This window comes from Calypte anna, chromosome 20 (assembly GCF_003957555.1).
Source record: "Calypte anna isolate BGI_N300 chromosome 20, bCalAnn1_v1.p, whole genome shotgun sequence".
Classification (NCBI taxonomy): domain Eukaryota; kingdom Metazoa; phylum Chordata; class Aves; order Apodiformes; family Trochilidae; genus Calypte; species Calypte anna.
Window position 1 is genome coordinate 5,315,501 of NC_044265.1, and position 27,913 is coordinate 5,343,413.

Here is a 27,913-nt window from a genome sequence, read left to right on the forward strand (position 1 = left end):
CATTTCAAGAACCTGGATGAGGCTATAGACCCCAAGCCCTTGGCAGGACTGAGCAGGGTGAAGTAGAACAGCTGCTCACCTGGAGATGTCACCAGTTCCTGAGTCCTCAGAGAGCAGCAAGTGCTCCCCAGGATGCTCTGCAGCTCAGACTGGTGCTCCTTACAGGGAGGGTTTGGAGAAAGTGTCATCAAGACATTAGCTCTGGCACTTTTCATCCCATGTACTGCAGCCAAAGCTCATGGGCAGGTTAACAGAGGTGGCCTGGGCTTTGAAAGGGACCCATGGGGATATATAATTTCCCTGCAAAAGGCATGAGAAGAACCTTTGTGAGGCTTTGCTGGAGGGGGCAGCACACAGCTGGACACCCCAGCAGATGGGTGGCAGTCACCTGTAGCAGCTGGTTACTTGGGGAGTGTGTGGGGTGCAGTGGCTGGGAGGGGCAGGGGACCTCCAGAATGGCCATGTGGGAGGAGGTGCTCAGGCTGAGCAGAGGCCAGAGGCTGAGCTGGCTTTCCCTGTGCCTGTGTTTCAGGAGCTCAGGGTAGTGTCCCAGGAGCTCCCCTCTGAGCTGTTGTGGGTGAGCAGTGCTGGGAAAAGCTGTGGCAGCCCCCTCCAAAAGCAGCACCCACCAGGACCCCTTTGTGGGTATCTTCTCCAGGCTGTGTCTGGAGATGTCTGCGCCCAACTCTGCAGCTCAGGGAGGCAGAGCCCCTCCCAGCACAACCCTCCTGCCCCAACCCCAAGGGGAAGGTCCCTTCCCCTCTCCCCAGCAGAGCATCTGGATTCCCTGTCTCCACATGGAAGCCAGAAGGGACGGGGATTTCTCCTGCCACCCTTTAATATATTGGTGGCTTGGGAAAAGTGTGGGTGGGAAAAGCTGTCAGGATGCATTTTCCTGGGAACAGATTAAACTTAGTAACACGGGGTCACTGCAGCAAAGGTGCATCTGATAGATGCAGTGATGTGAAGCAGAACTTGTTGGTGGGAATGGACCCTTGGGGAGCAGCTCCTGTGTGTCTGGTGTGACCCAGGGGCTGCCTTGCTCAGAGAGGGGTGTGGGGAGGTGTGGGGTGCCAGCCAGCCTGCTTCATGGAGAAACCAGCACATGGGTCCCACTGGACTGTGGAGACAGTGGGTTCTGGCAGTCCCAGTGGCTCCCCCCTTCTTGTCCTGGCCTGGGACCAGCATGCTGCAATGAGCCACTGCATTTGCAGCTCCCTGAGCCGTGTCCCCAGAGCCACTTGCAAGCCTGGACCTGTAAGGGCTGTGCCCAGCATGGTGCAGGGTGTGGTGGAGTCAGCCCGGCTCCCAGAGGCACCCCCAGCCTCGGGGCGAGGGGAGGTGGTGGCTCCGTGTGGAGCCTCAACTCCTGGGCATCTCCAGGACAGGGATGGTGGCTCAGGGCAGCCTCCCCATCCCCCCCGGCTTGGCCACAGGAGGCTGAGCTGAGAGGGGTGGTCCTGAGCCCCATGGGCTCCATTTGATGTCAGTTATTTTTCGGGACAATGCATTTAGCTGCAGGGATGGGAAGCTCCCCAAGGATGGTGACCCCCTTATCCTTGGGTGCTCACCTGCATGGCCAAGACACCCACATGTGTGGGGTGCTGTCTGCCAGCAGCTGGTCCCTGTGTGTGCTCAGCCTGGGTGATGCTGGTGCAGGATGTGGCCATGAAGGTGACTGAGGCTGTTGGGCTCACTGCAGGTTTGTTTTGCAAGATGAGTCTTGGCAAAGGTGATCCAAAACCCTGCTCATCCTGTTGAGCCTTTCCTGGGGCTAGCAGGAGGCTGGTGGCCAGGGCCCCTTCACAAACATCTTGCAGCAGGCTCAGGAAGGAGCACAGCCTGAAAGCTGAGAGCTTGGGGCTGCCAAATTTTGAAGGCAAGCTGCTGCGACCAGTGTGGGGAACAGACTGGCACGTTATCACCTGCTGCTGCCCTGGTGAGCAGCCCTACCACCAGTGACCAGTTCAGTGTTGGAAACCAGTTTGCTGCAGCCACACATCCATTGCTGCTCAGCATCCTGAGGGTGGGAACATTTTGGTGTGAGGCAGGGCTGGGCTGGGTGTCCCCAGACCTCCAGCAGAGATGGGAACAAGTACAGATGTCCCCATAACTCTACCCAGCCAGGGTTCTGGGGCTGCTCCTGGCTCAACAAGTGCCTGAGGCTGAAGTTACCCCCCAGGCAGAAGGGATGCTCCCGGTGCAAAGATAGCAGCTTACCTATGGGCACTGCCCTGCCAGCCCTGGGCAGGAGGGAGGCTTTGGGCATTTTGCCCAGTGTTGACATTATGAAGGGAAAAGACCCAGGTTTTAATCATGGGGTGGTTATTTTGGGGAAGCAGGGGGTGCAGGACTTGGTCTGTCAGCCCCAGGCACATGGGAGGGAACAATAGGGCCACTGTGCAGCCCAACACCCCAGCCCCTGTCAGAAAGGTCCAGTGAGGGGTTTTCAGCACGTCCCTATTCCCTCGCTCAGGTATAATTACACAGGGGAACAATGAGCCCTTCAAACCTGCCTGCTCCCCCCAGCACATCCCTGGGGGGGCTGTGTGCATGCAGTGTGTCAGCCCTTGGAGGGGTGTGAGGGGACAGTGACCATGCACACCAGGCAGGGCAGCCTGGGAGGGGGCTGGTGACACTGGGCAGCAACCTGGGGACAAACCCTGGGTGCATCCCCAGCTCCCTGGGAGCCCCCAGGCTGGGGTGGAGGGGTCCTCTTAGAGGGGCACCCCAGAATAAAAAGCACAGAGCAAACTTCATCCTGCCTGCCAGCACTGCTCCTGCTCCTGTCAGTGTGGCTCTGAGCTGGAGTGGGTTTAGTGAAGTGCCTCTTCCTCTCCTGTGAGTGTCTTTGGGAGTGGGTTTGCTCTGGACAGAGCTGTGCTCACACACCCAAGCTGTAGCAGTTCACTCCCTCTGCTGTTGTTTTGTTTGTTTTTTTTTTTTTTCCAGCCCATGTGTGCTGCTCAGCTCACACCCTGACAACCCGGTCTGCCCGGGTCCAGTTCCCTGTTCTGGTTGCAGGGAGCAAAGACACTGTGAGGTGGGATCCCTCCAGCTGCTGCTTCTCCCCCCAAACTTATGTCCTGGAAGAGCCCAGTGCCCACCCTGACACCCCAGTCCCTTCACAGAGATCCCTTGGAGTGGGCTGCCCCGGCCAGGCCTGATGCAAAGGTGAGGGGCAGCAATGGGGGAGTGTGGGGCTTCATCTCCAAATTGTCCCAGCCCAAACCAACCAGGGCAGGAGGCCAGATGTAACCTGGTGCTTGCAGCCTGCAGGATGGTGCTTCCTGCTCCCTGCCATGCTCCCAGCAGAGCCCAGCCCAATGGCTCTGGGGTTGTAAGATGAGCACCCAGGGGTGCTGCACAGCTCCCCTGCTAGCAGCTCCATGGTCTCTCTGGGCTCACAGGGAGGAAGTTACACACCATCATTTCTTTCTCTGCAGATCCTCACCCCTGGGACTGTGCCTGGCTTGTGTTCCTCATCACAGCAGCAGTGCATGGAAATCAGGTCTGCATTTTTCAAGCCCAATTGTTTATTTAAGCTGTTTAAAAATCTACTTCCTTCCCACTGAGCCTGGAGAAAACTATCCTTGTGTTTCTTTTGAAAGGGGAATGAAAATGGATCTCCATCTCACTTCATCCTGAGCCGGGCTCCCTGGACCCCTCTGCAGTGCTGTAGTGTGGGGCTGGCTGGGGGGGACCACCTCTGACCCCACACCCTAAATCCTGCACCAAACCTTGGCTGCAGCCCTGGGTCAGGGGTCCAGCCCTGCATCGCACCAGGATGATGCCAGACCCCAGGCTCAGTCCTTTCCTGGGCTGCAAGGAGTCTGGAGCTTGCCAGGAGTCAGCTTGTTCTCAACTTGTTCTTCTTGTTTTAAGGAAAAAAAAAAAAAAAAAAGCAACCCCCAAAAAAGGAAACCCAGTTTTTTATGGGGTTTTTGGCTGTATGGGCAGGGCTGAGTGCCCAGAGCTGTGGGCATGTAAGCGTGGTGGTCTCTGCCCTGAGCAGCCCCTCTTGGGGTAGTGGCTAATAATACCTTCTCCTGGCATTGCTGGTGACACTGGCACCTATGGGTGTCTCCAGCTCACTCCACCCTTAATGCAATTTGTGGGGTTTTTTTTAGAGTTTGGGCAGTGTGGCCACATGCCTGGGCAGCTCTCGTTATGCTTTGAGTCTCCTGAGCAGGTAATTGTAATTTCTCAGTGACCCAACTCAGCTTATTTTGGCCTCAGTGTAGTTTTACATCCTGCTGCCCAGCTGAGTTATTTATAGCTCTGTCAGAAAAAAGGCTAAAGTCAGCACAGTTTTTCTGGGCAATGCCCAAACCTGTGGCCCCTGTGGCTGGGCTGGGGGTGCCCTTAGAGGGGTGCTCAGGGTGCTGGGACCCTGCAGGCTCTTCAGGTAGGGCTGGGACCAGTGTGGGGATTGATGGGGAAAGAGGGGGAGTTTTTGGCTCATGACACAGTAATTGGCCCCTTGGTTCAGTTTTGTTGGCCAAGGCCCATTTGTGCACTGCATCAGCCCCAGGGCCACCACGTTTGCAGGACAGGGTTTTTTTCTCTGCACCTCTCCCATGGCTGGTCTGCACAGCAGCATCCCCTGATCTCATGGGTGGGTGATACAGATATTTACACCAAGCAACGTGGGCTGTGGGCCTGCTGGACCACCTGTGGGCTCTGCCTGGGGGTGTAGGACAAGGAGAGCCCCAGGCAAAGTCTTTAGGGCTGGGGTTACAGGCTGCTCCAGCCTGCTCAGGATATCCAGAGCAGGATATCCTGCTCACCCTGTGTCTCCAGCACTGGCTGCAGCAGCTTCTCCTGATGCCAGCTCCCTGGTGATGTTTGCAGCCTGCAGCCCAGTGCTCCTCCACTGAGGACAGGCAGGGACCTGGGAGCACTGCCACCAACCCCGTGTCAGGGAGATGACAAATCCACTGCAGAGGGACCTGCCCTGGCTGCCCTTCCCAAGGCAAACGCTTTGCTGGGTCATGAATACCAGGGAAGCACGCCCAGGCCTGGTGAGCTGCCCTGGCATGGGGAAACCCAGTTCCTTACAGCCCCCTGGCCAGATCCCCCCCGTTCCCACCTCCCTCATGCTCAGGGGGGGATGCAAAACCTCCCTTTGACTGGAGGGTTTTTCTTGGCCTTTCTGCAGGTGTGGTTGCAAATCACCCCACCAACAAGACAGCCCAACAGTTGCCTCAGTGGCAAGAACAGTGTCAGCAGGCTGGATTCGGGCAGGGGGAGCAGAAATCCCCCACACTCCTTGTGTGCTGCAGCTGCCCCCTGCTCCCCCTAAACCCCTCAGCCAACCCAGGCCAATCAGGACACTGCTGTCTGGTTTGGGGCAAAGTGTGATGACTGTTGAAAAAACCCAACATCCAGACCCTCTGAGCTGGGCTGAGAAAACATCCCCAGGGGGTGGCCAGCTGACCCCCAGCACCCAGGTGGCCTGAGCCCGGGCAGCGTGGTGGGTGCAGGAGGTGTGATGAGCCTGGCAGTGCTCAGCAGGCAGGGGCTGGTGGCTGAGCTCACTAGATGGCAGCATCTCTTTTTCCAAAGGTCTGAGACGGTGCGGCACAGCCCAGGGAGACAGACGGAGATCTGGCTTCCTGCTCTTCTGGAATATTGTTTTAAGAGGTGCAAGCCAGGATTTTATTTTCCTCTTGATTTTTTTGAAGGTAAGCTCACCTCCAAGACCTGCGAGCTGCTCCTTGCTGCAGTGGAGCTCCTGAGGGGAGCAGGAAACCCACCCGGTGCCTTCAAGCCTCATCATCACCTGAAGATGCTCCCATAACACCACAGCTGTACCCAGTGTAAGTTATCCTGAACATCCCTAAAGCATGTGATGTTTTTCTGGATCTCCAGCTCTTGGAGTGCAACTTGAAGGTTTTTTCATGCTTCATTTTATATACCCTGCCTTGGGGATGGGGAAAAACTCCATGTGCAGTAGAGGAGCAGAGAAATGCTGCTGGATGGGCAGCCCCTCTCTCAGCAGGCAGCCCTGGGTGGGGTGCTCTGTGCATTTCCCTGCTACTTGACAGGTCATTGTAGGACCTGGCAGAGATGGGCACTGCCAGCTGGTGAGGGACACCATACAGCTGGAAGGTTGGCTCCTGGCTGAGACATTTGTGTTGATCAGTGATTATGCAAATAAATCTGCTCATGCTACCAGCTTCTCCGTCACAACGTGGAGCATATGTTCCCCGTGGCAGGGAAGTGCCTCCTCCAGGAGCTGCAAAGCTCCTTGTTTCACGGAACCTGCTGTGAACGGCAGATTAAAAGCCAGCCCACGGCTGGCTGGGGGAAAGCAGGAGCCCCTCAAGCCCCCCCCCAGGCCCTCTGCTTCCACCTCTCCCCTTTCCCCATGTGGTTTGAATTACTGAGGCTGTTTGCTTAATCCATCAGGCTTCAAGAATGAGCCACTCGGTTCTTTCTCTGCCTCTCCAGCAAAGCTCTGTGCCATAAACATAACAAGGCAGGCTTGTTCCAAGCCCTTGAAGTCAACAAGCAACACTCCTCCTGCCCTTCGGGACCAGGCTGCTGCTAAACATAGCTGAGAGCTCTTTCCATTCATAAATGTGACTTATGCCCTGGCCTCTGAGGAGCCTGTGGGCTCCAGACACCCCTGCATGGGATGCAGGCAGAAGCTGAAAAGCTCCAGCCCTTCCTTGAGGAGATTGGGGAGGAAATTTTTTGGGGGAGATATGAGGGACCCTGTGCTGAGGTGCTGAACACTGTGCATCTCCTCCTCAGTTCCATCAGGGCTGGGGTGGATTCATTGGGAGGTGAGCACAGGGAATGGTGTGGGTAGTCCAAGTGGCAGTCACACAGGGAAAGCCCCTGCTGGCCCAGCACCTGTGTGAGATGCTTGGGCATTTGCCAGGAACAGGAGCAATAAGGTGTCCTACCAACACTTTGTGAGTGCACCAGGACTTGCTTCCTTTTCAACCCCCTTGTGAATCTTGACGTGGTTACCTTTGCTCTATCCTCCAGCCCTTTCCTCCACCACTCCTTTGCTGTTGGCATGCACTGTAATATTCTCCCCAAGTTTCTCCTCCAGCAGCTGCAGCTCCAGATGCACACAGACATGGCTGCCAACAGCTTTTCCCCCTCTCTGTGAGGTTCCTGTTTTGTGGAAGAAGGAACCGCAACCACTGGAGTTCAGGGAGGTGGTCTTCTTCAGAAACCTTGGGTTAGGACCCCAGAGACCCAAGTTCTTGAGCTCCCACAGGAGCTGGGGCTGTACAGGTGCTGCAGAGGGAGCAGGTCAAGGCATCATTGTTCATCTCCATGCTGGGTGGGACAAAGCTGGAGGTCCCCTGCAGCCCTCAACTCAGCACCTAGATCTTCAGTGTGCTGGGGCAAGGCCAAGGATGGGCTGCATGCTGGGCTGTTGGTCTGGGCAGTGCCAGCATCCAGAACACTTTGGATGCCACAAAACACACAGGTAAGGTGGGAGATGACCCTGGGGTGCCCTGGGCTGCTGTGGGTTGCGGGGCACCACTTATCCTTTGCTCCCCTGCCTGCTGGGGGTTAAACACCACAGTGGGTTTGGCCACTGGGTTGTTTCAAAACCCAGCTCAGAAGTGTCAAACCAGCAGGTTTTTCAGGCACACTAAGGGCCTTTTGATGCCATGGAGATCTGAAGACTAAATAAAGCTGTGAGACCCACCCACCCTGCATGAGGCTTGGGTCCAGCTCCAAGAAACCTGCTTCTTTTTATGGCATCTTCAGATCAGCAGTTTCCTGCTAATACCAGCACTGCAATTTGTCTGTGTGTGTAAGTGTGCAAAACAATGGAGCTCAGCAGAGCCATGCTAGCTAGGGGTTGAAGCTAGAAGGGGCTGGGTTTCACACTGAAGTGTTTTTTTTTCTCTCTCTTTTTCCCTTTTCCTTTTGAAATAACCCCATTTGGGCCTCTAATGAAAAACCAAAACATCTGGTATCGAGCATTCAGCTGCTGGAAATCAGCTCCTTGTTACTGAAAAAGCACAGAAGGGATGCAGGAATTCCTGGTCTGTATCAATAACACATAAGGTCACATTCATGCACCATCCCCATCCCTCGTGGCCTTTGAATATATGGACAGAGGATGTCAAGTGAGCTGTGATGTTCTGTGCCAGCCCAGGAGGTAAATCCTGAAGGTTAGTAAAGAAGCAGTTGAATCAGTAAAGAGTCCTTCAAGTCTGATTTATTGACCCTTTTGTGTGAGATCTCGGCAGGGTGAGATTAAGAAGGAACAAGTCAGATCACAGTAACACAGTGGGCATTGGATGTGTGGGAAGAATCCTTGGTAGGACCACCCCGAGCCTTGGATGAGGACCCTCAGGGTCCCCAAGGCTAGTGTTGAGGCCAAGCCTCTGCCTGGGCTGCTCCTTAGCTCTGCATGAAGAGGTGGAAGTTGGTCCTAGTGAACTCCTGATGGATGCTGTCAAGTAATTTGTCCGAGTCCTGGGGGACATCTGAGAGGATCTGCTGCCCCGGGATGAAGCTCTGCTCTGGGGTGTAGGTGAATGTGAATGAGCTGGAGTAGATGAGTCCATCATCTCTGATCAGGAGGAGTGGGACCGTGATGGGGTATCGCAGCCACCTCCAGTCACTGCCAAAGGCAGAGACATCAGGGACAACACACACGAGGGACTTGGGGCCTCTGGGACCAGCACAAGAAAGGAAAATTTGCATTAACCCAGGAGGTCCTGTGCAGGAGTGGCTGGCAGCAAGCACTTCTCCTCCATCCTGGAGCTCAGCATGGCACCTCTGGATGGTTTCTCTCTCCCCCTCCCAGCTGTTTCATTGCTCTCTGCTGGGTTTGCTTTGCCACTTGCAGCCCCCTGAGGACCCTGTTGTCTTCACCTACCAGCCAGACTCATCTCTGCCTCTCCTTGCAGTGCTCATGCTTGGTCCTCCAGAACAGGCAGAGCAAGTGCCCCAACTCCAAAGTGGGCAGGCAGCCACCTCCCTTTGGAGCTGCCTGGCACAGCCCAAACCCAGCTGCTGTCCCCTGCCTGCTCCCCAGCCCCCTCTGCCATGGTACCTGTACATGGTCTCTGCTTCCACGTCTCCGAACCAGACCTTGAGGTGTGCATGGAAGTACTCGCCCTGGACCTCCAGCATGGCCACATCCCCACCACCCGTGAGCTGTGATGGGCAGAGCACATGGCAGAGCATTACCTGGTGGTGTGAACCTGACTCCTCCCACGGGATGCTCTGCCTGAGTGCCCCATCCCCATCACAGAGGTCTGGACCTGGCATCCCCACAGCATCCCAAAACTGGGAGATGCCGAGGTGTAAAGGCTCAGCAGGAGAAGCCACGATGGAGGTAGGTGCAGGTGTGAGGGGCCAGGGGACCGGTGCTGTGCCTACCTGCAGGGCAGAAATGAGTGGCACGGGGCTGACAGGCTGGTGGATGCAGGCCAGGCTCTCACTGAAGGTGTACTCCACCACCTCAGTGCCGATGATGGTCCAGCAGGAACCGTCGTTCAGCAGCTCCCGGTTGGTTTCCTTGGGGCAGGGAGATGCCTGTGGAGAGTGGGGACAGCTCCAAACACACCGCAGTGGGGCTGAGGACACCTGCCTTCTGTGCCTGGTGTCTCAGATCCAGCAAGTAACTGCTTCCCTCACTGGGAAACTGGGATCATCATGTAGAGACCTCAGTGATGTCCCCACTGAAGCAGGCAGTTGGCTTTACAGTGATTCTGACCTTAATTTGGACACAAACCCCCTTTGCTGGAACTCCCCCGCTTCCAGTGATGTGTTCCCCAGCCAGCAGCAAGGCAGAGGAGCTTGGAGAGAGCACAGGGAGTGCCCTGGTGGTCCCCACCCCATTTTGCTGCTGCTGTACCTGGAACTGGATCACTTTCTCCGTGGAGAGACACAGGTACATGCGGTCACTGCCCTGGAACTGGAAGGCACATTTGTGGAGTTGGGAGATGGGCTCATCCACATCCAGCATGGCATACTGCTTCGTCACCTTTCGGATGATCTGCAGGGGGTGGGGGGAGGAAGGGGGGACAGCACCGTCCCAGGGGTGACTCGGAGGCACAGAGCAGCCAGGTCCCCGTGCCTGACATGGAGGGATTTACCCTCTAGGGATGGGAGGGGTGGAGGATCACCAGGGGAGGCAGGGTGATGCCGGTGGCCGTGCAGACGAGCTGGACGACGGAGCCGTAGCGGATGTAGCCTTCCCGAAGGGGGAACTCGCTCCGGGCGCAGCGCTCATCGGCTTGCGGGGGGCAGAGGGGCAGAGTCAGTGCCCTGAACTGCTGGGGAGCAGGTCAGCCTGTTTTGCTCCTACAGGGCTGGCCGTGTTCCCAGGGCTTTCTCACTGCTTTCTCTGCTCCGCAGGTGCTTGGAGAGACCACTGCACTGGGGTGGGATGCGGCATCTCGCAGGGACACCACTGGAGGCAGCATGGGCAGGGATGCTCTCGCCTCTTCCAGGCAAGTTACTTCCTTGGATTCGTGAGCTTCCAGACTGGTAAAGCTCTCCCTGCGCCCTGATCGCAGCCCATGTGCTTTCAGGACATGATGTCAACCCTCAAAGCCAGTGGGAAGCGGCCATCGGCTTCAGAGCCACTCCGGGATCACGGGCAGAGGTGAGATCTGAGATCCCGCACTCCCAAGCTATTTCCCACCCCCTTCACCCCCAAGAACTGACTTTGCAGGAGTGGAGAGCCAGGGCTGGAGGCAAGCAGCCGGCACAGGCAGTCCTGAGAGGCTCCTTACCCAGGTGGAGGGTGAAGGCTGCCCACTGCCTGGCACTGGCGATGAATGCTCCTCCCTCCACAGAGAGGTATCGGGTGCTGACGGTCTGGGAGCGCAGGCGGTTGAAGAGGGAGACTTTGGAGCCCGAGGAGATGCACACTGTGGGGAGAGGTGGCTGGGTTAGTGCTTGCCAGGCCTGTGTGTGGCTCCAATTATGGCTTTGTCAAGGAGAGGGGAGGAGGACAAGTCCCCTGGTCCAGGGATTAACCAGCCTGGTAGGAGCAGCACCTGCTTGGCTGCTTTTCTCTGGGCTTTTCTAGGGTGGGGAGCACACTGGCATCATGCATTGTTCTGGGTGAACCCTTTAGAAGAGACATTAACAATCCCAGACAGAGCCTTGTTTGGGGGCACAACGGGCTTTGGCCTCAGCTTGGACCACTCTGGACCCAAGCTGTGAGCACATGGGGGATATTCCCACCCTAGGGTCACATCCTCCTTCCACCCCACAGAACCACCCCCTCACGCACAGTCCGTGTTCTTCAGTGACTGCTTCTTCTGTGAGGGCTTGGAGATGACCTTGATCAGCTTGCTGTGGAAGGTGCCAATCTCCTGCCCGTTGCTGAAGAAGAGCTTCAGGACCAGCCGGAAATGCTTGCGCTTGTCCGCATCCGAGATGTAGAGAGCCTTGGCACAGCCAAAACCCTGCCAAGGGCAGAAAGAGGCTGCTGGCAGCTCCAGCCCAGCCCCACCAACCTTCCTCACCCTCCCCACCACCCCACAAGGACGGACATAATAGTGCCCTTTCAATGAGCCTCATGTTCATTTAGGGGAGGAAATTACCAGAAGATGTTATTACAGGTGAAATGAAGAGCTTGGGGAGCAGCAGAGGCTTTGTTTACACTGGGGGCAGGAAATTCCTCATGGAAATGAATGTTCATGTGTGATTTATCCCACATAACATGAGAAATCATCCAGGCCTTATGGTTTCCCCACTGTTCTGGCCGATACACTGTGCCTCAGCAGCAACACAAGCACTGCAAACAGAGGCTCTTTTTGTGAGGTTTCTGGCCAGACTCAGACCCTGGGCTCTTCAGGGAACCCAGATAATGTTTTTGTTTTGTTTTGTTTTGTTTTTTTCCCCCAACTTAATTTTGGTTATTTTCCCCCATCAAAAGATGCCAGATCTCTGCTTAAGCTCTTGAACTTTGGAGCTGATCAGGTGAGGGTTTTGTCTGATTTTTTTTTTTAAGCTGTTTATATGCAAATGAAAGATTGAGCTTTGCTTTTGTGATAAGTGTCAGTGCTGCTCATCGGGAGAAGGTAGCAGGGCTGAGGGAGCTGTGTAATTTTTGGCAGCCTGCCTAATATGAGGCTGCAGGCCTGAAATGATGGTGCCAGAAAAAAAGAAATAAAAGGTGTTCTTTGCAAGGTGGGGAAGGCTGCTGGGGGGGCTGCCACAGGGCCAGGCAGGGCAGGAGCAGGGAGTGATGGTTAAGGAAAGAAGGACAGAAACATCCTGAGGCAGGAGATGATGTGACATACCAGGGGGCTGGGGGACACCAGGGACAGCCCAGTCTGTGCAGCCTCCCCATGGGGTGCACAGCAAGTTTTACCTTTTGGTCTGGCTGCTCCTCGAAGCTGAGCTTCTGGGTCTCCATCAGGCTGCTGCCCATGCTGTCCAGCCCCATATACCCACACACCTGAAAACTCCCCTCTCCCGGGTCCCTGGCTGGGAGAGATGTGGAGTAGCACCTTCCAGCCCCCCCAGCCATGGGGCTGGACTGCAGAGGGCTCAGCCTCGAGGGGAAAAAAGGATTTGGGGAGCAAAGATAAAATAGACTGGGCCACTCTCCCCTTTGCAGAGGTGGAAGGCAGCTCTCCAGGGCATGGGAAGGGAGGGAGGAGAGATCCAAGGATGCTACTCACATTTTATCTGCTCCTGTTTCAGCTTCCATCCTGGCCCGCTCAGGTAACACAAGGTGGGGGGGCAGAAAAACCTGCAGAGACCAGAGGACATTTTTCTTACTGCACTTCAAGCATCTGGAAAAGGTGATGGAAAGGCTGCACTGGGAGTGGAGATCTTTGCTGGGGCTCACCAGCACCAGGAGCTGTGCCAGCCTGTGCCCTGGGAGGTCCCCTCAGCAAGGGGAACATGGGCAGGGCTGGCTGGGGCATTGGGCTCTGCTGGAGCCCCAGCCCAGGTCACTGCCACATCTGTGGGTGTGGCTGGTGGCCACCAGCCCACTGGCCCTGGGATGGCCCCAGAAGGGGAGGACAGGGTGCCTTGGCCCCCCCTGCCCCCAGCTGAGAGGGACTGGGCTCCCTGCCCCTGCCCGCCTGCCATGTGGGAGCTTTGGCAGGTCAGGAACAGAGTTTGCATTCACAGCCAGGTTCAGAGCCCAAAGCAAATAAATCTATAGCCAGGGTTTTAGAAACCTATTTTCCTGTGTTTTATTTGGGTTTCCACTGTCTTTGCACATTTGTGAATGGTGCAAATTCATCCTGGGTAACAGGCTAGCAGAGAAAACACCAGCACAGGGGGCTGGATATTTCAGAGCCATAAAGTCCTGGGTATGGGTTTATTTAAACAAGTCACAGCACAGGGCCCTGAGTCCCACCATGAGGAAAAATGGTACCAGAACCTTTAAACTTTTAACCTGGGAGCTGTGTGCTGATTTTCTCCTCCTCTCCAGACCTGATATCTGTTTTTCACACTCATCCCTTGGACAGGATCTGAGACAGTGGCTGTCCCAAAGGCTCAGGGTTCTGAGGGCTTCCCTCCAGGCTGGGAGACCCAGTACTGAAAAAAACCTTTCCCTGTGGAGCAGCAGCCCCTGTCAGGAGGCTGGATGTGAGGAGGACTTTGTAGGCAGTGCCAGCCCAGCCTTGAGCTGTCTCCTGGGGTTGCTGAGGCCTGGGGGGTTAGAGGTAGAGCTTGTTGCCTCGTAGCTAGTCCACACTCAGTAATAACCAATGATTATTTATATCACAAGGATTAATGGAGGATTAATTATGTTACAGTGCCACTGACGTCACTGCCCAGCAGTTGCAATTTTGAAGATTCAAGCCAGAACCTCGAGGTGTTTTTATAGTGCAGGAGGGATTTTAAAAAATAGTAGCTTTTGGAGACTGTGGGCATTGATGGGAACGCCCAGGTCCCTGCTGTGGCTGTTCAGATTTTAAGGCAAGATTTCCAGAGTACCTAAAATATTAACCTTTCCTCTTCTTTATATCTGTAATTTTATTCTGGGAGCCAGGGGAGGGGGCAGGGGGGGAAGAAGGGAGGGGGCGAAGTTTGAATAGTAACTTTCCTTCTTTTACTTCATCTTTCTGATCTTCAGCACTGTACAGGAGGAACCTGACCACTAATGTCTAGTGGGATTTGAGAATGTCTAAAACTGGGATGGATGCAACTGGGGCATAACATCTTTCTTGTGTTATTCAGTTCATGAGGAGTTTGGATGCTAAGAGGTCATGAATGGATGGAGAGGAGATATGTCAAATCATTTGCTTCACCAGCTTGGATCAGAAAAAGCTATCAGAGCTGAGACTGAGCTTTAGGTAGCTGGGTCTGGAAGTGGCTACTGGAGAAGCTGGAGAGATCTCTTACCTTTTTTCATTGCCATATGACTTCTGTGCAACTTTGGCATGCAGAATCAGCACTTTCTGGTCTGCTGGCAGCTGCAGGTATCTCCGCACACTGTCTCGAAGCAGGGAGCTTTGGAATGGGTTGGATCTACAGGACAGAATTCCCCCAGCTCTGTAACACCAGAACCAGGCTCCTTGCTTTGCCCCATGCTGAGCTGGGAGCTCCCTCCATGCCCAGCCTGATAGGGTGGGGAACTGGGAGAGGCTTTCCCATCAGGAAGCATTCAGGAGCTCAGAGAACATCTCAGCTGCTGCAGCACCCGGGTTGGCATTGGAAAATACAAAGTTTGAACTTTCTGTTCTAACTAAACAGTGGCTTCATCTGCTTTCAATCAAACAGACAGAGGGCACTATGTTTCTAGCTCTGAAATGGGCATTTCTAGGACTTCTAGTCCCATGTGATGGTGGCAGTGCTCTTATTGATCATTGATTTGTTTTTCCACCGGATGTACTTCTTGCTGTACAGCTTTTTGGTGAGGTGGGAAAGGATATTGCTGAGCCATGAGTGCAGCTGGGGAGCTGCCTGTTGGCTTCTGCATGGGCTGCTGAGTGGAAATAGATGCATTTTTCTCTGAGACTTCAGAAGTAGGTGTTTTTGCTGATTGTTTCTGCTCTATTAATTAGAAGGAGTTTCCACACTCTGGAATTTTACTCTGCTAACTTAGTGGGTTGGGCGTTAACCAGCTGGAGAGAGATGAGGTAGGTCCAAGCCTGAGGTGCCTTTCTCTGTCACCTGGGAACATCGTGAAGCAAAAACTGGAGGATGAGAGGGAACAGTTATGAGGTGTCTACTGGGGAGACCTTTTGTGGTGTTGCTTTGCTTTCAGAGAAGGTGAGGCTACCCATCTGCAGACCATCAGCTTCTGACCTTCTGAAAGCCCCTTCCCACCCCACACCTCCCCCCCCAAGGTACCTTTGGCTGGATAAGAAGAAAACCAGAGGGAGGAAAAGGTGCTGCCTGGGCAGAAGTCCCTTGCTGGCAACATCTGCCCATATCTAGGAGATTGGCAGCTGGGAATGCTCAGGAAAAATTGTTTTCTAACCAGCCTGACTGGTTATGAAAGGTCTTGATTTAAGCCAGAGATCCCTTCTTCCATGGGACTGAGCTCCTTTGCATTGCTCCAAAGGAGTGCTCATTCCTGTTGTTACTCGGTCAATGGTGTGTTTTTCTGTTCTGAATGCCCAGGGATGTTTTTGGACCCACCAGGATGAGCACCAAACCAGATCCAGCATTCTCGGAGGGTGAAAACTGTATGGAAACTGGCTTCAGGCTCTGCCTCTTGACACTCCCAAGGCTGCTGGTGTTCATTCATGGTCTCTGCACATGGCCTCACATTGGAAGCAGAAAACAGCAGTGACCTGGGAAGGCCGTGAAGCCCCAGCACAGCTGCAACCTCACTTGCTGGACCACCAGGACACAGCGGATGGGGAGTGCAGACAGTGCTGGGAGATCACTGGAGTGGTGAGGATGGGGGGGTCTTGAGCTGGAAAATCTATCGAGGCACTCAGTGGAGAATCCCAATAAAAACAGGCTCTCTCCCTTTAAGTGGGAGAATACCTGAGGGCATAACGATCAAATGTGTGAAGAGAGGGCAATGGGGTCCTGCCAAGCACCTTAAGGCTGGCTATGATGGGCTCAGTCTCCCAGGGAGGAAAGCAGTGACCACTGCCATCCTAAACAGCCTTTTAGAATTCTAAATTTAGAAAATTTAGAAATTTAGAAAATTTTAGAAGAATTTTGCCCTTCCCAGTGCAACACATGCCTTTTAGAAGAGGTTGTTCCTTTACAGCTTCTAGGACCCACATTCCATTTACCTTTAACTGCTATATCCCTTCACACTGTGGATGGAGCCCACACGCTCCTCTTTGTGCATGGAAAACAAACATCTCCCATAGAGGCAACTATTTACCCAGCATTTCCTTTGGGTAGTCCTATGAGGACCTTTGCAGATGCTTTGCAGACCTCAGACTCCCATCACTGCTGTGTTTGGGCCATATCATCTCCTGCTCTCCTTGTCCTCAACTCTTTATCCTTGAGGTGTTTGTCAGATCACCAGCAAGCACACATCAACAGAGCTCTGCCAAAATCAGATTTACAACTGGTGCCAGTGTCTCCCACAGCATCAGCTGCTGCTCTGTATCTGGGATATGACTGTTCTAGGGCCACACAAGCCAGCTGCTGGCTGCAGAGCCCAGCTCCTCTCCCCCATGGCAGCCCCAGCACTGCTGCCAGCACATGGCTCTGAGCTCAAGCACTGCTCACCCTGGGCAGCACCCACAGCAAAGCAGAAGGTGGCAGGTAGACCCTTGGATCACCCTTCACAGCTCCCGGGCTGAGGCTGGATCTGTTCCCTCCAACCCTCCATCGTGGGCTGGCAGGCTCTTGCTCCAAAGCTTTACCAACCAGTAGCCCATCGTTACAGTTGGACTTTATAGTTGGACAGATTTTAAAGGTCTTTTCCAACCAAAATAAATCTATGTTTCTGTGGGATGGTTACTTACAAAGGCAGGAGTGGAGCTTTCAGCAAGACTATGTTACAGCCTGGTTTCTATCTGTGCACAGCCAGAGAGATCCCGTAAGAATGTTATTTAATCTTTTCCCCACAATGGCATTCTGCTCCTTTCTCACTCCTCTACTGCCAGGCAATAATGGGATTTCAGCTTTGATCTATCTTCACTATTCTTCTCTTAATTTAAAGGCAAAAATTTGCCATCTTTCTGCAAAAGTGGTTTTGGCTTGGGTGGTTTTTTTCTTTTTTATTTCTTTTTTTTTTTTTTTTTGGTTGCAGAACTATGGACTGTGATCAGGATAAATGTGGAAATGGATTTCAAAAAGGCTGTCCACTGGCCTGACCTTGGCTCTTCTTTTACACCAATCCAACATGGTGAAAAGTGAGTATTTAACCTTGCTGGTTCCATTCAGTAGCATCTCACCCTCAGTCAGACAAAGGCCACAGGGCAGGGAAGAACCAGGTTGGGTCCATGAGTGTTTTCCTGGTGAGTCTCATCATCCAGTACTCAGTGCAAAACGAAAAGTGTCTCTTTGGGTCTGCAAGGACACATCCTCCACCCCTCTCAGTGTCACCTACCAGCACCGAGGTGCTCACCAGCACCCATCCACAGGGCTTGGGGTCTGCTGGGAAGCCCCAAGCCCTGCGGAGCTGCTGGAGGAGGAGCCTCTCCCGTTAACCTCTCGGCAGTGTAAGGAACAGCCTGGTACCGAGGCTAGGCAGCAGCAGGGAGTGTTCAGGAGCAAATTGCCAAAACCTGTGGATTAAGACGTGTGCTGACAGCACGGCCAGCAGCAATGCCTGCTGCACAGAGCCTCCCGCGGCACCGGCTTGGGGCAGGGCTGGGCTTGTGCAGGTATCACTGCTCCCTGCCATCTCTACGTAACACTGGAAGCATGTGGGTTACAGCCCCGAGCTTATTTAAGAGCCTTCTGGAAGAATTATCCACGTGCTGTTTGCTGCTTAAAGTGGGAACGTGCAAGCCAAAGGCAGGGAAACAGACCACAGCTCTTCAGCTCTTGATGTCTAGCTGGAGGAATGGCTACTGAGACATTTGGTTTTCTTTTCTTTGTCCGTTCCCTGCAGTCCATTGCCTTCCAAATTTGGGGGCTAAGTTGTTTCAGTGAAGCATTTCTGAACAGTGATGGCCATTCTGCCCACTGAGGCAACCACCCAGCATCCCTCATCTGGTTTAAATTTGCCTTCAGAAAGTCAAAGGGCTGTTGCTAAAGCAGCTCAATATACCCATTTGGCTCCTTCTCTGGCACCTTCAGCCTTCTCAGGGTTACAGGGAATTATTCACTCCTTCTGACATTTATTATATTAAATTATTAAAATGCTTTGATTGTAGTGCAGTGTTAGTTCAGTGTCATGTTAGCAGCACTGCATGGGCCAGGCTCTCAGAGCTGATGCTAAAAGCTCCTTTTCAGAGCCTGGGGTCTCAGCAGGGGCTCGGCTGCTCCTGCACACAGTTGGGCATTATGTGGAGCTGGGGGGGAAGCCAGGGGGGAGCTGCCACCGTTCTCCTACACTGATTTTTGGAAACCTTCCCCCCTCCTTGCTCAGCCTGGCATCGCTTACCACCAAGGCTTTTCCCTGGCTTTAGGTCAGGATGTGCCTAAGGAAAGGATGTGAGGATGCTTTGAGGAACATCTCTGGGGTGGTTCTGTCCTGGTGCTGGAGGTGGGAGAGTCCCAGGGCACCCGTGGGTGTTCACAAGACCTGGCCCTCCCCTTGCCACTCTGGTGCAGGCCCAGCTCCTGCCTGTGTCACACGCAGGGGACAGCCCCACCAGGGGTCTGTTTCAGCTCAGCCTTCCCCTGATACTGGGTTGCATGTCCCTGCTGAGACAGCCACGCTCAAAGTGTGGGACATATCCTGGTCCCCACATCACCTTCTGCTCCGGGAGGGCAGGTCAGGCTGGGAAGTGCCACAATACCCTGTGTGTGCACCCTTGGGGGGACCACAAGAGCAGAAAAAAAGCACTTTATGGGTAACCAGAGAAGCAAATGCTTCCTGCACCACTGCTTTCAAGTTTGCCAGTGTTCATCAGCTCAGTCAGTGGAGGAAGGGATCTGATATTTTTGTTCCCCAAGGAATGAAAGCTTCTGACTCAAGAGACCAAGATATGATCCTATCAGCTATTGTTTAGAAACTAGGTCTTCAAATCAGCTCTGTACAGGAACTTTAGGCCATGGTAACAGTGTCCTCAAGTGCAGGTAACCCTGAATTCAAGCACAGGGATTGAATTTGTTGCTTTCCCCTGTTTGCCTTTTCCAGAAGCTCAGCAGCTTGCTGGGGCCTTGCTGCCACAGAGGGCAATTGTTCTTTCCTGGTCTTGGGGAAACCAAACATCCTAATAAAAAATATCCATTTTGAAGGTCTGGGTTATATTTTGTACAGAGCAGGGCAGAAAATGCCAGCAGTGCTCTTGGGTATGGAGTCAATGCAATGTTTATGCAAAAGGAAAAGCCATTAGAAATCACAGAAATGAGAAGCCTGCAGTTTCTGGCTTCCCTCGTTTTTCAATACCTCCTTTAATCCAGCCCAACCCAGCCCACAAGCCCTTGTATATGCATGGGTATTTATAAATCCCATATTTTACTTGCTTCACACACAAGTAAAATTCAGCCTTTTCTGGGCTTGGGGGATTTATCAGCCACACCAAGGGCAAACACCAGCTGAGAATAGGCAGCATGAACACCCTGTGGTGGGGAGCTCTGCAGAGAACGGGGGCCAGCCAGGGTGGTCACCTCAGGCGTTTCTCAGCATCTCCAACACCCTCCAAATGCCCCAGTTTGATAATGTAACATTGTCTGTTCTGCTAGAAAGGTCAGATAGTGGAGGTGATTTACTGTATTCTTCTTTGTTCCTCTCATAGCCACTGGTGTTAGTGCAAAGAGAAGGGGGGAGCGGTTACATAGTCCTGTCAAGCACTAAAGATGGTTCCTACCAGCATTAGACTGATGCAAGTGGTGAGAAGAGGTGGAGGGCTGGGGAGAACTATGCCAGGGTGTCTAAGAGGCCTCTACTGATGAGTCCCAGTACAAACCCTGGCTCACTGTACACTGGCCAGTTACATCCCAGTACAAATGGGCAGTTGTAGCCCAAAGCCCCTGCACCAGAGGACAGCTGGAAGGATGCTGATGTTTGGTTTAGTGTAAGGTAGTCCTGTGAGGAGCAGGGAGCTGAGTTTCATCTTTACGTGGCCCTTTCAACCCTAGATCTTCTGTGATTCTGTCATCTCCACTGCTATGGTTGGGCACATGAGTTGACCTTCTTGCTGGATGCTTGACCTGAGGCTCTACAGCCCTGGGAGCTCTGGTCTGTAGCTCTCTGGTTCAAACCCTACACTGCCTGCAGTCACTGCCAGTGAAGGATCCAGAGGTCCCTGGGCATTGCAGTTCAAACACATTGAGCTTGGACTCTTTTTTTCCAGGACCTTCTGTGTTTATGTACCAGGTGCATTACAACCAAGGGGAAGATGAAAGAAAAATGAAAAAGGAAAGAAAAGAGAAAAAGAAAAGAGAAAAACAAAAGAAGAACAAAAAGGACGAAAAAAAAAAAACAAGAAAAAAAAAAAAAAAAAAAAAAAAAAAAGGAAGAAAAAAGAAAAAAAAAAAAAAAAAAGAAGGAAAAAGCCAGCTCCTCCCTGGCTGGTAAGCTCCTGGCCAGCCGGACACCGACGCCGATAGCCATTTCCACCTGTGCTCGGCTCCTGCTCGCCAGTGGCCACCTGCGCGGCCAGGACCGGCGGGGGGGATGAGCGCCGGGACACCCCTTGCCTGGGCACCCCCCCCGCTCCCCCCCAGCGCTGCCCCGGGGCAGGGCCGGGGCGCAGCAGCCATGCCCGCCCCGCCGCCCCCCCGCTCCCCCCGCCCCGTTAAATGCCGCGCGGGGCCCCGCCGCCTCCCAGCGCTGCCGCAGCCGCGCACCGAACCGCGCAAAGAACCGCGCACCGCCTGGCGCCCGCCGTACCTGACCCAGTAGCTCGGCGAGGAGCGGCTCGGCGGCCGGTCCGGGTGAGTGAGGGGATCTGCGGACCCCACCGCCCCTGCGGGAAGGGAGAGGAGCGGGTGAGAGTGAGCGCTGCCGCGGGGGTTGGCAGCATCCCGGGGGCAGGAGGGTTTCTTTGGAGTGGGGCTGGCAGAGAGGGGAGCAGCCAACTTTGGGCGTGAGGAGTAGAAAGCAAAGCCGTGTGGGGGTAGAAAGAGCAGAGCCTTTGACATGGCCTTTTCCTCCAGAGCTGTGGGCTGGAGCCCCCCTCCTCCATATGTTCCTCTGCAGAGGTTGCCCTCCTAAGAGTGTGGGGTGAGGGGGGGGGGTACGTTTTTTGGTGGGACACGATACCCTCCCTGCTCTGCCTCTCTGTGCCTGCGCGGAGGATGCGAACCCTTCCCCGCCGTCGGGCTGGCGCAGTTTGCAGTCTGCTGCTCCACTCACCTTTTGCCTACCTGTCGGGCAGGTTTCTGCTTATAGCACCGGGGATCACTTTTACCAGGAGCCTGGTACCCCTGGGCGAGACGTACTGAGCAAGAGGAGATCGAGATCCTCCAAAAAGATAAGCTTGAAAGTGTGCCCGAAGTTTGTTACACACCGTTTCTGCACGACGGGAAAATTTGGCCTGTGCACACTGCTAAATATGTTTGCACAAGCAATCACCCACTTTTGGCTTATAATTCCAACTCTTTCACATAGTAAAATTAGCTTTGGGCACTTTTGTTCCAAGCAATTACGTGGGAAAACTTATTTGGAAAATCAAATTATTCTGCACCCATCGTATTTGTGCTGACACGCAGCCATCTCAGATAAGTGGAGCTGAGCAGATACACGATGTGGTAGTACGTGCTCCACTGGGGTTTTCCCCGTCCTTCTGCCAGGAAAACCTTTGTCTGTGGTGCAGGGAGCTGCTGAATCCATCTAGGAGACAGGACTTCAGAGCATGAATGGGTGTCCAGCATGTGAAAGGGACTGTCCTGCTTCCAAAGAAGCCACCATGCATGTGCAGTGGGACTGGGGGGGATGACAGCTCCAAGAGTCTGTTCCACCCCCAGCTCTGAGATGAGGCACACAATTTACCTCTTCTGCTTAAACCCATCAGATTTTTGCTTATGTCAAGCTCAGTTTATTTCTAAAGTTACTATGAAGTCCTCCCCATGAGGCCCTCTGTAACATCTCTTGGTAGTAAAGATTACTTTTTTTTTTTTTTTCCTCTTTTTCCAAGACGAGGAGCAACTTAATCACAGGCCATGAGTGTGCAGGTTCTCAGTAAGAAGCAGAAATGGCATTTCACAAGCAGATTCTTGTGGTCTTTGCAGGGGTTCATTAGATTGGCATGCGATACCCACAAAAAGGGTGTGGGGGGAAATCTTCTGTTGGATCTCAGCCTTTGCGTTTGCCACCAAATAGACAAATTTAGCCTCATCCGAAATACAGATTCCTATCTGGAAAGCATGCAAGAGATGTTGGCGTTTGTAGTGAAACAACACTTTGCATCAAAGCAGAAAGGTCTTGCTGCATTCAGCCAGAAAAGGCTGTTGTTGATTTTTGCGGAAGTTGTAATTTTCTTCATTCTTAAAGAATTAACTAAATTTTACTTGATTCATACAAGATAGGCTCAGGAGCTGCCCTTGTTGGTGAGTGTAGCAAAGAGGAAAGACAAAGCCAACAAGGCAGCCCGTTGTGGGCAATCTGTGGTCACAGAAGATGTTTGTGCTCCCATTGCTCATAACATAGCTTTCCCCTTGAGGTTGGCATTAGGGGTTAAAGGTTTTCAAGAGAAGCCTTTGTTTAAACATCTTTAAAGTTTCCAATAGGGGCCCCTTTGTTCGCTTTGGAGCAGTGTGCCTGCCTTGTTAAAAACTTGGTCCTCATAAAATGCCATTTACAAACGCCTGATGAATAGGGCTGGAACGTGGAGGGGGAGATAAGTAGTCCTTGTATCCACACACACATGTGGGTTACAGACAAGCCCCACTGTGAGGAAATAAATGGGACCTAGAGGAAACACAGGAAAAAAAAAAAGATGGAGTGGTATTTATAAAGAAACTTATAAAAATCCAGAAGCAGCCAGTCCCCCTTGTGCCAGATGTCACACGTGTCTCCTCCAGCCATGCCAGGAGGCTGAGTGGCTCCCACCACTTGTCATTACCTCTCAGTAGTCGTGTTTTCTCCACTTTGGGCCCAAACAGTAGTAAATTGATGACTTGGGCTCTGCTGGCTGGACAAGGTCTGATGCAGCTGCCACAAGGGCTCCATTGAGCATCAGGATGTGGAGACCTGGACTTTGTGCTGGCTCTGACCTGCTGTCAAGGCTCACCCCTCAGTAGGTGCAGAGCACAGGTGTACCTTTGGGTACTGAGCATCATTTTTAACACTTAGGTTTTAAATAGAGCCCTGTTAAAGCAGGGGAGCGTGCAAGTGAACCCCAGAGGCTGGTGCACAGCTATGGCAGTGTGTCCACATGGGATGTCTCCAGGATGCTGTGCCTGATACTGTGTCTGATGCTTTTCTGGTTTTCAGGCAGCTTGTTCGTCCTGTTGTTTTTCACTCAAGGCCAGATCCTTTTATCCTTCTCTCCCCAGCATGTTTCTGCTTTTTGCCTATATCTTTTTCTGCAAACTTCTGATTTCTCACCTTGCATTCTCATGAATCCATCACTAACCTGGTCCTTCGGGTACCCATCCATGGGGACCAGGCATGATCCAGGCATGGTCCTTTGCAGAGTATTTTGGCAGTATTTTGGTATCTCTCAAAATTTCAGTATTTTTCCTCTGGGGTGTGTCGTGATGCTTTACTGGTCGAGTGCCAGAGTGTAAGTTCAGAGTCTTTGTCTTGTGGTCTGTGGACCCGTAGGAGTCCATGGTCTACAGCAGGAGTCAGCAGGAGCAGATCTGTTGGCAGCAGAGGTAACCCACTCCATGAGAGCCTGTGTCTTGGCAGGAAAATTAGCAGGGTGTACAAGCTGAAAAAGATGGAAAACCCCTGCCCATGGGTATTCACAGCTCCTGCTCTTGCAGCTGGACTTGGATGGCTTCCCCAAAGTGTCACGTTAGACACCCCTCTCCTTCTTCTTCTCTTTCCACAGCATCATGCTTTGGCTTTAATGGTACCAGCCAGGACAAGTGTCATAAAACACTTCAGTCTGCACTAAAATACCAGGCAGCAATCTCACTACTGCTCCTGTATTTCGCTCTCCCTATAATCTGCTGAGCCTCTCGTGTCAAGTTATTGAGGGAGATGATGGGCTGAGCGCAGCTGCCTGTGCCCAGGTTCCCTAAAGCATTCCCTTGTCTGCCTGAAATGCCCTTGTTTCACCTCAACTGGGTCTGTGCCCTCATCCCAGGATTCAGCTGGGAGAGCCAGCCCAGATTCTGGCTCTGCCACAGCTTTGAGCAAGTGGCTTTGCAGCTTTCTTGGTCTCTGCTATCTCATGCCATGATGTAGGAATGTCCTGGGAGGGCCTCGCGAGTCCTGAAGGACTCAGTGAAGCAAGCTCAGGCTGTTTCCTCATCTCTCCTGGAACCAAAGACCTTGTAGGCACCCCTGCTGAGGACACAGTGAATGCAACAGAATTAGATGATTTTGACTGGTTGTTTATGTGTTGACCAGAAAGTGCTAATCCAAAAGAGGGATGAAGCAGAGGTCAAGTGGTCCTGAGCTGTGGCTTCCAGTTCTGCTTTGAGCCTCTGGGGAGATCTCATGGGAGGTTTCTCTGCAGCATCTGAGTGTGCTGATGAGGCCAGGGTGAGGCACAGATGTTGGGGTACCAAGGGTTCCAACCTAGCAGAAGTGAGGCCACAGGTCACTGCTGTGCTGGTGGGAATTCTTCTCTGGAGCATCTCCTATGGGGTCTGGGGACAGCAGTTCTCCTGCTGTGCTGCTCTCAGAAGGGCATGGCAGCAGTCAGGTTAGGTGGGAATAGTTTTCTGTGCTAGGTTTGAGGTCCTCCCTGTGGAAAGTATCCAGGCAAAGAATTTAACCCACTTGCTTTTCTGTCTTGAGGAGGGCCGAAAAGTCTCTGTGTGCTTTCATGCAGCTGCCAAGCACTCCTGGCTTTCTGCTATTTCAATTAAACTCATAGCAGGATGGGCAGGATGAAGGGGAGAGGTGCGAGAATATTCTCTTGGTGTGATTCCTTATGCCAACACATTAGGTCACGTCTCTAGAGTGAGAAATATGATATAAAGAGTCAGAGAAGGAGGTCAGGGAATGGAGCTATGATTGTGGGGATGAAATAGCAGAAGTTCTCTGTGGTCATCTGTGCCATGTCAGCTTGCTGAAGGTCAGCTGGGGATATTGATCCCAGCAGATTCAGGAGACAGACATCCTGCTAGGAACTATCAGTCTCATTGCTTAGAGATAGCAGCTGTGCTGCATCAGTAGCTCAGCTCACAAACTCTGTACCAGCTCAGGAGCTGCTCTGGGACGTTTCTCTTTCCTTTGTGGTTAAACATGCATATTTCTGAGGAAAAAATGCACTGTAACACCTTCCTCTCAGCACAAGAACTTGGGCAATGAATTGCTGGCTCAGCTTCTGGATGGCCCAAACCTCCTTTCCTCCAAAGAAAATCTCTTGGTTCAGTCCAGTTCAGCTGTCCTGCAGGAGCTTGTTTGCAAAAGAGCACTTGATTTTTGAACAGTCAGTAAGGTGGATCTCTTCCTAGTTGCAGAGCATTGAGAGGTCTTTTAGGAATAGATTGGCAGCAGAGAAACACCCCATGTGCTGTTACAGAGACCATCTAATGGGGGATGCTCTGTCCATTGCTACACCCAGAATTTCCCTTGCAAGGAGACTCTTCTATGTCATCTCATAGCATAAGTTTTTGTGATGTTAAGTCCATGAGCTGTGAGACAAAGACATTTGTCACTAAACCTGCAGATGGACCTGGACAAGAAACCCATATTCCCTGCAAAGATGCTAATCCTAGTGAGTGCAGGAGTGGGCCCCATATAATGGGAAACTGGCCTTTTGTGGAGCATGGGGACGAGAAGACAAGTTCCTTCTGCATCCAGCAAGATTTTCCTGGTACATCCCTCCCGTCAGTTTGCTCCTGCAATGATGTGCAGTTGGAGAAGCACAGCCTTGTTTTCAAACGTGTCCTTCCAGGTGGCACCTGGCCCAGTAAAGCTTCCATAGTGTTGTAACCAGAGAGTAAGGACTGTGATGTCCTGGAAAGAGTCTGCTCTTGTTCAACCACACGTGTTTGGGAAGAACCAAGGACACACCAGTCCTTAAAAGGGGGTGGGAGGGAACATTTTTAGCTGGAAATTCATGCCATTTTCCTGGTCTTCACGTTCTTGTGCTCCCTGATACTTCCTTGCTCTGAAAACCATATTGCTGTCCTCTCTCATGGGGTTTGCAGCTCATCACCAACCCCTGCAGAGGATGAGCATTGAGATGCTGGAGCTGTGATTGGGTGCAAGGTCAGTGCTGCCTGTGAAATGGTCCTGAAGGTGGATTTGGTGCTGTCTGGCAGCAGAGGCACTGATGAAGCAGTTGAGGCTGGATCTCATCCTGTGTACTGACAGGCAGGGAGTGCCCAGCAGTGGGGGCTTGTGCTGGGAGAAACCAACCTGTGGGGCCTCCCTGCAGGAGAGGGATCCAGATCCATAGCTGTCCTGGGCCTCATCCATTCACACAGCTTGAAGGTCTTGCAAATATGTGGAGGATGTGCTAGTGATCCATCTGGGCTCTCACAGCAAAATCTGACAGCAAGAGGTGTCTCCAGGTTGATGTCAGTTATCTCTGCCTCTCCACACAGCTTCTGTTCCTCTTCACACAACTCTGGTTTCTTCCTTATCCCCCATACTGGAGTAAGACACACTCCTGTCATGCTCTCCTGATCTCACATGCAGTTTTTGGGCAGTCTTCCTCTTGGGAATGGACCCAAAGGATGACTTCTTGTCCTGCTAAGGACAGATGCAAATTTTCCCTCTATCCTTGAGCCTGAGACCAGCTCTTGATGTCTTTCTATTGTTGTCCTGGCAGGACTCTGGCATCCTAAGCACAAGGAGCCTGTGTCCATCCTCCTGAGCCTGTTTTGGGGATTTCTCAGTCACTTCCATCAAATAACACTGTTGATTACAGTCAGCCAAAATAGTCTGGTGGGTCTCCAAAGAGAAAAGCCCAGGCTGCATGGAGAGGCAGGAGAAACAGCTGAGGCTTCTCAGGTCTAGGGCTGCTCTACCCTTGGCCAAGGTTTTCAGCACAGAAATCCATGCTATCAGCTGGTAGCACGTGTGACATTCACATGGTGCAGCCCTGCCACACGTGTCCAGACACACAGCAGGGGACAGCCCTGGGCTTTGCTGGTGTTGGGTGACAGGGTGCTGTGCAGGGGCTCCTGGCAGTGTCCTGCTGTGTGCAGTGCATGGTCAGCCCTTCTCCTGCCTTCTCCCAGGGCCTGCCAAGCCCAGGCCAGTGGCTGGAGCTGTGTGTGTTTTGTCAGATGCATGACATTTTTTTGTGTGGTTGTATGTGAGACCAGACATACAACCCACAACCTGCTTTCCTCCTCCTCACACTCTGGGCAGAGTTTTTCCTGGGCTGTGAATGCACTGCCACCTCCTGAGCCTTTCACCCCTCCTTTCTCCATCTCCACTACAATTCCATACCCAAAGCCCCTGTAAGAGTGAGGAGGGTGTGGAGCTGGAGGGTGGGAGCTCACCCTGCTCCCTCCCATGCCCAGGATGCACCCAGGTCCTGTATGGAGGAACCAGACTGGGAATACTCAGAGCATTTCTGTTAACCTGTAGCCAGGAGAGAGCTGCCAAGGAGGCTGTGCTGAACCCGAAGCAGATGTTTTTCCTGAGGCTCAGCACTTGGCGGGGAGAGCAGAGGGACAAGCAGCAGAACTGGGAGGGATGCAGGTACTCTGCAGGACAACACTGCCAGCGGGGGTGCTCAGGGAAGGCATGAGGCTTACCTGTTTGTCCCTGGGGATTCATCTCCACCTCCTCCTTGTCTGAGATCATGAGGGAAGCCAAGAGGAGGCTGGACTCATCGCTGTCCCTTCTGTCCTTAAGTGTGGCTCTTCCCTT

At 52.9% G+C, this 27,913-nt stretch overlaps 1 protein-coding gene across 1 annotated transcript; it reads right to left on the reverse strand.

Annotated features, from left to right (window-relative positions):
- Positions 1-8,244: 8,244 nt before the first annotated feature.
- On the reverse strand, positions 8,245-27,904 carry RBPJL (recombination signal binding protein for immunoglobulin kappa J region like). The gene is made up of 12 exons (XM_030463065.1): positions 27,799-27,904; positions 20,849-20,924; positions 14,323-14,448; positions 12,639-12,709; positions 12,326-12,441; positions 11,240-11,414; positions 10,734-10,871; positions 10,122-10,231; positions 9,851-9,991; positions 9,373-9,528; positions 9,044-9,147; positions 8,245-8,659 (listed from the first exon to the last, which is right to left on the reverse strand). The coding sequence occupies exons 1-12, from the start codon at positions 27,845-27,847 to the stop codon at positions 8,386-8,388; spliced, it is 1,536 nt and encodes a 511-aa protein (XP_030318925.1). The 5' UTR covers positions 27,848-27,904; the 3' UTR covers positions 8,245-8,385.
- Between the last annotated feature and the right edge of the window lie 9 nt (positions 27,905-27,913).